The 10,640-nt window shown below is 39.2% G+C and overlaps 1 protein-coding gene across 1 annotated transcript in view; it reads left to right on the top strand.

The window, feature by feature from the left end:
* Positions 1 to 7,963, top strand: part of KCNU1 (potassium calcium-activated channel subfamily U member 1) — a 128,951-nt gene extending 120,988 nt beyond the window's left edge. The window contains 3 exon segments of the mRNA XM_032288020.1: positions 2,876 to 3,070; positions 4,839 to 4,957; positions 7,353 to 7,963. Of these exon segments, the coding sequence (XP_032143911.1) occupies positions 2,876 to 3,070; positions 4,839 to 4,957; positions 7,353 to 7,758 (720 nt within the window). The 3' untranslated portion in view covers positions 7,759 to 7,963.
* The last annotated feature ends 2,677 nt before the right edge of the window (positions 7,964 to 10,640 follow it).

Below are 10,640 nucleotides of genomic sequence, written 5' to 3'. Positions count from 1 at the left end.
GAGGGAGGAAGGAAGGAAGGAAGGAAGGAAGGAAGGAAGGAAAGGGATGTTGAGAAAGGTCAGTGTCAGAGAACCCCAAATAATAAGAATAGGAGATGAGCTCACAGAATATAGGTGACATGTACATCCCATTATTTTTCTCAATATAGAATTATAATCCTTTTGATGTCAGAACTGAAGAAATGATATATTCAAAAGCTAAGCCTCTTTAAGTTAAATATGTAAAGCACATTTTTCCCTAGAGCCATTGACACCAGGATAACCCTAGAATTTGCACCTTTTCTTTAATCAGTGGAGAATTATTCTAACAGCATTATGTTTGATCACTGTACACTATGGCCACATGTTCTTAAATGGATTGTAATTCAACCTGGATTTATGTCCTCCACTCCCCCACCAGATATCGGGGACTTTATTCCATAAACACCTCTCCGGGTGGTAGTGGAATGCAACAAAGAAGAAACATAAGGAGGAAGGCATCACTCAGGAGATTCAGTCTGAGGACTAAAGTGAGGTCATCTTTTAACCTAAAAAATGCTGGAAAAGCTATTTTTAGTATCTTCTTATTCATATAGATTATATTATTTCTTAAGTCAGCTTGTCCCAATCACATCTACCTTTTACCAGAATATTTATTTATTTGTTAAAATTACCTATCCACTGAAGTCAATATTCTTACAGCTTTCAAGCACCTGCCTTGTTCAATGCACTACTGAGGATGAGTGTTATGTAGACATAGTCTATCTTCTAAAGGAGCACATCATCTTCAGGAAGTATCGCTCAGTCTGATCTGAGGACTACCAGTGTCAGAACCTCTCAGGGTGCTCTTTAAATCCCAATTCCCACTCCTGTCCATATATTCTGATCCAGGAGATCTGGGATCCCAGAAACCTACACTCATTAATAGCACGTCAGATGATCCAGATACATGAGAAGCAATGATAAAGAAAACAGAATTTAGCAATGTGTGTAGTTTATTTTACTTAATCCTGCAACCAATGCTGGAAGGTAAGTGTTACCATGTTGACTTTAAAGATTATAAAACTGTTGCTGAATAAACAACCAGACATGGTGGCTCATGCCTGTAATCCCAGCACCTTGGGAGGCCGAGGCAGGTGGATCACTTGAGGGCAGGAGTTAGAGACCAGCCCAGCCAACATGGCAAAACCATGTTTCTACTAAAAATACAAAAAAATTAGCCAGTCGTGGTGGTGCACACCTGTGATTCTAGCTACATAGTAGGTTGAAGCATGAGAATTGCTCAAATCCAGGAGGCAGATGTTGCAGTGAGCCAAGATTGAACCACTGCACCCCAACCTGGGTAACAGAGTGAGACCCTGTCTCAAAAAAAAGAGAAAATTATGAATTGCCCAAAGCACTCAGCTAGGATGTGACAGTCCAAGATTCAAACTCAAGTGTGTTCCATACAAAAAACTAACTGTAAAATATAGAAGAATGAAATAAAGTAAAAGTCAGTGCCCATGGAATCCCAAAGAAAGAGAAATTTCCTTCTGCTGAGAAGACCCAGAAAAGAGTCACCAAGCTGATGAACCAGAGGCTCAAAAGCAAATGCATGAAGCGGTAAAAGAACCACGTGAGCACTTGTAGATGGACTAGCATGCCCCAGAGGGAACAGGTCATGGAGGAGACAAGCCTGGCAAGGGAGACTGCATCAGATCCCAAAGGTTTTGAAGGCCATGGTGGAGAGAGAGGGCCTCGTTTTATGTCAGGACACTAAAAGGTTGAGGAGATGGAGATCGTGATCTGATTTGTGTTTCTGGGAATTGCTGGGAAAGCATTGTACACAATGGGTGCAGATGAACAGAAAATCAAGACAGAGCAAGAAGTAAAGAGGTTCTTATGATAATCCAGGTTTCAGAAGCTGGATCCCTGAATTTGAAAGTAGAGAAAACAAATGGTAAATATTTTAGAACGATAACAATTGAAGTTCTTCCTGCCATTTATTACAAAAACTAAATGATTGCTTTTAGGTAATATATAAAAATAGAAATTCTCATTCCTAATAAAGCCAGAGTCTAATTTAAATAAAATGAATGATGGAAAATTTAAAAATATTATATATTCAATAAATTTGAGAAAATCTAGTGGGTAATACATTTCGAGGGCTTTTCCGTGTATGTTAATGCTGGCCCACACTGAATGTGGTAGCAATCCTGGAGAAAGAGGGTTTATTAAAATGTCTGGGATTATTCAAACTCAAGCTCATTTCAAAATAAGAAGTTTGCCACGTCTTCCTCTAGCTTCATTTGGATGCCAAAGATTCTGAAAGCTTATTTACTTAATTATTAAACACCTATAATTTCTAAAGTATAATAGGAGCTATGGGAAATCCAAATACTAATAAGACCTAAGTCAATATCTGTCCCTAAGTAGGACACAAACAAAAGGATTATAAGTAAATTCACATTCAGAAGGCTCAGGTATGGATGACAATAATATCAGCAGTTCCCTGCTGGAAAATCTATAGAAAGTCTCAGTAAATATATATATTTTTAAATATACATTGATGATGATTAGGGTATCTGTGGCCTAACATATATACCTCCTCTGGTCATTTTGGGAAGAGGGGAACCCCTGGTGTCAGTATCATTATCCAGTTTCTTCTTCATCTGCAGTGTAATCTCCAAGGAAGAAGAACTGGGTTAGTGTTCCTTTCTCTGCACTTGGCCTGACCTAGCACAGTACCCAAACTGTAATTCTTCAGTTGCATTAGATAATTATAATGAGAAACACTGTCCTGCACCATCAGGCCCATGTCAAACCGCAATGCCCTCTACAACTCCAAACCTAGACTTCTCCACTGTTCACGTGTTGGCTCTTCTGACTTTGCTTGTGGCTTGACTTTGTTTTCTAGGCCTTCTACAATTATCATGTCCTGGAATTGCTTCAGATGCTGGTGACAGGAGGAAGAAGTTCTCAGCTGGAACAACATTTAGATAAGGATAAGGTCTACGATCTGTCAGATAGCTGCACAACGCTCTTGTCTGGAAGAAAGCGGTGTAAGCTGGGGCTTCTGTCTTTACACCAAACCATTTTATCAGACGTTCAAGTGAGTCTACTCTTCTCCAAACTCAGTTCTTCACTTCCTTACCTCTCTGTGCTTCTGAAAATGGTCCAGGCTATTTGGGTTCATAGATATCCCATAGCACTGAAATAATAACAGTAAAAATAACAAAAAAAGAATAGAACTTCATATTTGTAGAGCATTTTACAAATCACAGTGTGTTCATATGTTATATTTATTTTTTACAATAATTATGGGACATAGATAAAGCAGTTGTTATTATCCCCATCTTGCAGATAAATAACCCGAATCTACAGGGAGCATCAGAGAGGCCCTGCAACTTTGTACCTTGACAAGAGTATTCATAATAATTATAACAGCTAATATTTATTGAGTATTTTCTCTGTGCTTGTCTACTTTAGTATTTTTTCCACTTAATCTGCTCATGGATTTATAGGCTAGGCATTATTATTAATTCTATTTAGCAGATCAAGAAACTGGAGTCAGAGAGGCAAGGACTTGCGGGGGACCACATTGTCAATCAGTGTCAGAGTAGGGACCCAGCTACAGCAATTTGACCCCAGGCCTGCCCACTCTCCCTATACTTAAAATGCTAAAGAAATTTGATAAGGTCAGCTGAAATCAGCCAGAAGCATTCTGTACTTGGGTCTAAGAATATGGCTGAACTAGCGAGTGGAAAATGCTTGAGTTTTCTTAGCCAAGGGAGCTGGTAAACAGTAGATTACAGCCAGGGAGAAGATAATAATTCTGGAAAATTCCAATGGAGCATCCAGGCATTTGGAAATCAGAGTAGAGTCTAGCCAAGAAACGAGAAATCAACTTGTCAACGTGGTGCCTTCTGGTTTGGTTTTAATTGGCATTGCATTCAGGTGTCCAGTGTCATTGCTAGGGGTAGGCTTTTCCAAGGAAACATCTTTTGTTGATTCAGAGGACATTAGCAAACCCCCTGGGTAGAACACTATACCCGGTGCATGTCGATGTGTGCTGCCAAAAGGGTCAAATCCCATATTCTGTGCATTAGCGTTCCGGGTGTAAACCACATACCAGAAGCTCTCTCAGTGTAATCTGGTTCTTTGCATTTCTGTAGTCCTGGGTTCCTCACCTACAGGTGGACTTGTGAGTGTATATAAGCCCAGGAAACTGCTGCTAGCAACTTCCTGTTGGCATCAGAGAGGACGGTAGACTTGTCCCCACTCCTCTCCCTCCTCTCTACGTTTAGGCCATGTCTTCCCTTTGTTCTTTATCCTGAGGAATTACAGAACTGAACGGATTGATCTCTTTTGATCTTGCTGAGCCTATTTGCTGCTGCAGGGGCTTGAAACTGTTATCTATTCATGTGATCTTGTTGGCTATAGCCCAAGAACAAGGTCAAGATGAGTATTTGGGACTGTGACCTGTTTTACAGTAGGATAAGATGACGCTTAAGATTGTATTTAACATCCTAACTCAGTGTATATCTCAAAAGCTGCATTTTCCAACCTGTTGCTCATTGTTAATTCATAGTGGTTGCCAGGTGGCAATGGTAATAAGGACAAGTGCAACAATATGTTCGCACCACACCCACCAGAAGCTCTGGAAAGAGCCAGAATGGTAAAAACAGTCACTGCGATTAGAGTTTCAGAACTAAACATACACTTAATTACCTATCCACCTGACACTGCCACCACAAAGATATTGGGAAGTGGCTTACCAAGCTTCTACTACCAGGAAAAGCAAACGACACTCCAGTGAGTGCTTATAATTGCTTAATCAAAGTGCCCAGCAGACATATGTTTGTCTCTTCTCTCCCCAGCCAAGAAACAACTTTGGACAACTGTTCTGTGGCTCGTTAGATCTTTTTGGAATCCTCTGTGTTGGGTTATACCGAGTAATCGATGAAGAGGACATCAACCCGGAAAACAAAAGGGGAGTGTGCTAGACTGGAAAGCACCATCCATCCATCCCAGCATAAGAACCAAGGCTACTTTATACAATGTGAAAGAGAATTCCAGAGCTCAGGGTCCACAGTGGCAAGGAAGGGTGCATGGAAAATAAAGAACTATGTAAGAATAAGGAGGGACGGGTATAAACAAGAGGGGCCTGAATAATTAGGGTCCAGTTAATATCGGCCATGTAAGGAGAATGGAGTTTCTGTCTCCCAATGAAAATTGAAATGTGGAGCTAGATTTTAAATCAGCTCCACATTTCAATTTTGTAACTTACTCCTCATCCATGTCTGTATAGCTTTCTAAAGCTGAATGCCACTATCCACATTAGAAAGATGTACTTGTTTTCTGCTGGACTCATTGGGTAAATATTGATTGAGATCTTCTTTTCTAGCCATGGTACTTTTTACATATAAATCATGGGGATGATATGTTCGGCTTTCAATTTAAAGAAAGACCACTCTGAGAGCCCCAAGGAAGACAGAAATGTAGTTGGAGGGCAAAGGGAAAGGAAAAGTTACAGTCTGGAGGCAACACAATTGTGTATGTCCAGACTAAGATCCCCACAGTCGAATGGACAGGATTCAGTAGGGAAGAAGAAATTGAAAGGAATAGAGTGGAAATAGATTGATGGGACCCATTCCAGGAGAAAGGGGAAGGAAGTCAAATTACTCAAAGTGGAGTGGTCTTGAAAAGAAAATAACAACAGCAACAAGTTTTCTGGCCCAGAGGAGAAAAGGAGGAAAAAAAAGAGATGCCAAGGCAGATCTAGCTCTAAGCGAGGGCTAGGCTTACAGGAATTTTTTATCTCACACTAGGATTTCTCAGTGCACATGCAGTCATTGCTGAGAGAATGATCAAAGAAACATTATCAGGAGTCGAGAAAGGAGTCAACATTTAGATTAGCTATTGAGAGGAGTGGAAGAGGAGGCTTATTGTGAATTTGTGAAGAAATACTAGACCATATAGTGAAAGAACAAAGATTGGAAATCCCTATGACATTGAATAGTAGATGTACTCCGAGTTAAGGGAGTGAGAGAGAAAGTACGACGAGAAGCTGTAGTCAGCAGTGATTTATTGAAACTTAAGATTTTAAAGGTGGAAGAATTTTAGGAATTATAACATCTAGGACATGGCCGGAAAAGTGGTTTGGAGGTAAAGATCATTGGGTACTGGAAGTCATAGCAATGTGTCTGAATGCTGGAGTTGTAAACCACATAGACACTGCAGACACGTAAAAGAATGGCTGCACTAGAGTTTGAAAGGAAGAGCATGTCAAGTGCCAAAGGCCAAAATAAGAGTGGAGGTCTATAGATGACTCTGATGGATATGGAAAGAAGGCACTTTATAGCACCCACCACCAAGACAACAGGGGAGGAGTGATGTTCTGGAAATGCCTCTCTCTCTCCCTCTCTACCTGAACTCCACTCCTCCCCCAAACACCTCTGTACAGCCCTTGCAACATGGTAACTGGGAGAATATATAGCTTATATTAACACTTGAGGGGACCAGGATGGGGGGTGGGTGGAATTGTTACTTTTGTTTTAAACAGAATATGTGATCTTCTTCCGGAGATTTTTTTAAGAATAGAATTGAGGTTATAGAAGACTTGGTGGGAAAGGTAAAACTGGGTAGGTTCTTCAGTGAGGGAAGTTCAATGGTGCCTTGAGATCTATGCTAAGAAAGAGGTGATCATTTGAGGCACTAGTGAGACAATGCAGGATAAAAGTCATGCGAGGCTACCCTGCCTCAATATTCCCACATAAGCACTGTTGCCCTCACATTGGGCATTTGCTATGTAACTGATGCTGTGTTAAGGCTTCTGGGTATTCTTTAGGGTTCACTGACATTTGTTATTTGCTTGCCAGTCAGGGTTTCAAATAGAACATTTTTAAAATGCTTTTCTCCACTGGCCAGGCTATATTCTGTGTGAAAGTTGGTGGCATAAGTATTAGGTTAGAGCAGTTCTAAGCCAGGATGAAAATACCTGAAATACATGTCATCTTCCTGTTGACAAAGCTTGGCTAAGTGGTCAATATTGTGGCAGTTGAATTCATGAGTATAATGTCTATTAAAAGCAAACAGACCTGGAGTAGGGCCATTAGACATCGACCAATCCAAACCACAGTCTTCCCTCCTCCCGCTAGAACAAAAGATGAATGCAGCAAGGCATTTCTACTTTAGAACCTCTCCTCTTGCAATGTGCTTCAAGAGTAAGTAGTAAATAGATATTTACTATTAATCAGAAACCCAAGAAGCAAAGCAAAACAAAAACATTTTCTCTTTGGGCCCAGCAAGATGACTTCTTTATTTGGGCCACTGCCTGTCACCACACTGGCTGGCTGCACAGGCTCATTGTTCATCTTTGACTTGTCTTACAGGTTTGTGATCATCCGGCCAGCCAATGAGTTCGAGTTGCTGCCCTCAGATCTTGTGTTTTGTGCCATACCCTTCAGCACTGCTTGTTATAAAAGGAATGAAGAGACTTCATTGCAAAAGTCAAATGAAATTGTAAATAATGCACCACAGACAACAGAGACATATTCAGACACAAATTTTCCTCCTACCATTGATCCAGGTGATGAGACATTGTATTTACCAGTCTATCCTTATGAGTCTAGAAGTAACTCTCGTTTTGCTAAGCAAACATCTTGGGATCAGAGTAGAACACAGAGTGTTACATCATCCCAGATGCTTTTAGGTGACAATGCAAAAGAAAATGGAAGGCAAACCTCAGACAAGGAGGTTTATGATGAGGATTCCTCTGTATACTCAGAGCCACGCTAGACCTGCCCATATTCTTCATGTGCTCTTCACTTGCTCCTTACAAATCATCCTCTGAAATGGTAACTTTGAACAAGGAAAGTTAAAATGGAAGCATGCCATTTTTGTGCCCATTGCTTAGTGGTTCGTGAAGGCCACACTGTTTCAAATGAGACAAAAGTCTAATCCTACTGGATCTTGTGTGATAAATAAAGAAATATATGATAAATGCCTCTGTAAGGAAGTTCATTGCTCCGTTGCCTTTGAGCAGAAATCATGTAAACCTGAGCTGTGTTTAAGAAGTCCTCCAGTACTTGCCAGATTTCCCAGGTCAGGAAATACATGTAATCAAGATGAAAATGAGAATTACTCAGACATAGGAAAGAAGAAGTAAACAGCCACCCAAACCCAATCAAGAATCTTACATTTTTTAATCCCAGAACAGGCAAATAGTAAATGTATATATTTCCCTCTTTCCCTCCCTATCATACTTTTTGCTATTTCATTGTATTTTTATTTAATTTCATTTTTACAGGAGGTGAGAAGCACCAGATTAGGAGATGTGATTGGAATTGGAAAACAATTTGACTGTAAGACTTCCCCTGGAAGTCATATAGGCATATGCCTGAAACACAGTAGAGATTTCATAAAAAATGAATGTTAGCGTATCCTGGGATCGGGTGCCTAAGTAAAATAAGATAGAGTAAAGCATTTCCAAATTCTTTAATTCAAGAATAGAGACATCATTGCATAAAAGGTCTGAAACATTTCCCCATTTCATGTTCCAAAGCCAACCAATCCACTGCTTTATAAAACTTACCTTACAATTAAGTCATTTCACCTAGAGGTTGCTCTGTTAACATTGTAAACAAAAGTTCAGCACATCTAGGATGTATCTGCTCTTAATCGGCTGTCTTATAATAATGAACTTTGTAAGCAAGCTCCCTGCATTATCAACACAACACAGGTAGGAGGACAGTGGGGATGGGGGGAAAGAAAGAAAATAATTAACCATTCCTCATAAATTGTTTCATATAACATTTATTATATCCTTTACATTTTTAACAATATCTTTGCCAATTTGGTATTATTGCTTCTGTTTTACAAAGCAAGAGACTATGTCACAAATTGTGTTGCCAGATGAAATAAACATACCAAGTTAAATATGAATTTCCAATAGGAGAACGAATAATTTTTTACTCTAAGTATGTCCAAATTATTCCATTCAGCTAGTAAATGATCTAATCAACATCCAAACCTGGTTTATTTCACTCCAGCACTTGTAGGCATTATTCTTTGAAATATACTAATAAAGGAAATAAAACAAACTAAAGAAACACAAAAATATCCATCCACAGGAAATGCAATTTTGCATCAGTTAAGCTTTGGTTGTAAAGAAATCTACTCAATCTATGTGGAAAATAGAGTAATTGTAAGGAAATTTGTCAGGAACCAAGGAAATTAAAAAAAAAAAAATTTAAGACTACCAAAGTCATCTTCATCCTTCCCTTTTTTCAGATGGACTTTCTTTGCTTTTCCATTTATATGGCAAGATACATCTTCCTGTAATTCGAAATTTATAGGTAGAGTCATAGGCATATCAAAGCTTTAACTGACTGTCTCTAAATCTCAATCCTAATTTTAAAAGTATGTGATGGGCTCAGCTTTTGCCACTCCATTCCAACTATTAAGGGCCAAGGATCAGGGTGACTCTGAATGAAGGACTGTGCTCAGGGAATGTAGGAGGGTCCATGGCCTGGGATGAAGTGGCATGGACTTTGCAAAGTCTATTGCAAAGGCAGTATTAGTTCCTTTTCCCCATCCCCCTGGCCAGTCTGTACACATAACAGGTTTAGTACAGACAGAATTTACCTGAGAAAGAAATTATGGATTGGCCCTATGGATATTCACAATCAAGTATTTTAGTATTTTAGGGAAATGAGTACCTGAAAATCTGGCTAGGGAAATATCTGGTCAAATGTAGCTACAGCCACTGTGTGAACATTCATGTTGTCAGTTTTGATAAAGTTGGCAGAGTACCCCTAAATTTATGTGCCAGGTGATTCTATAGTGCCAGAACCCAACTCTTCACCCATAAGTGACAATATTTTAATAATACAAGTCATAAACACTGGGACCTTTAGCAATATGGTGAATATTTAGTTCATAATAATTGTTTTATTCTTGTTAATAGAAGAACTGATATGAAGACAAGGGAAGCATACAAGCAACTTACTTCACAAACAATATGTGGGCCAGAAGTTCTTAAGGTTTTTGATGTTTTAATACTTTCAAAATTGGATGAAAGCCACAGACTTCCTCCCCAGAAAAATTTGCATATGCATATACTTCACAAAATTCATCATGTAAGTGGGAAGGAGGACATGTGTTGCCCTATAGTCTATTTATTATCTTTCAAAATCCCTGATACAGACTTTTTATAACCAGCAGAGTGGTCACCAGGCAGAATATAGGAGAGGAGAGTCAAGAGACCCGAGTACATGTTTTGGCGATCTCATTAAAGATTTTGTTTTGTTTTGTTTTTAATATAGGTCAAAGTCTTAAACCTTCCTGAGCTCATTTCACTGTTTGCAAAAAGATAAAGTTGAACTAGAAGATGTTGAGCGTTGCTTCTATCTTCGTTTATTTAACACATTTTTTCACTTCCTATTACATATCAGGCACTGTGCTAGATGTCTAGGATAGAGCAAGTAACCACCATGGTAACCAGTAACCAAGTAACCAAGACAAATTTGCTTTCTCCATGAAACATACACTCTAGTTGAAGAAGGCAGGAAATGAGAAAGAAATCTAGCATCGTTAAAGCATAGTGAAAAAAAAAAAAAAAAAAAAAAAAAAACAGGAAAAGTTATATGAGATGAGATTGGAAAGATAGGCTGTACCTA

The sequence above is a fragment of the Sapajus apella genome, unplaced genomic scaffold, assembly GCF_009761245.1.
Source record: "Sapajus apella isolate SASKATOON/1434 unplaced genomic scaffold, GSC_monkey_1.0 scaffold21, whole genome shotgun sequence".
Taxonomy (NCBI): Eukaryota; Metazoa; Chordata; class Mammalia; order Primates; family Cebidae; genus Sapajus; species Sapajus apella.
Note: the sequence above shows the minus strand (reverse complement) of the source record. Positions and strands in the feature narration are given on the sequence as shown.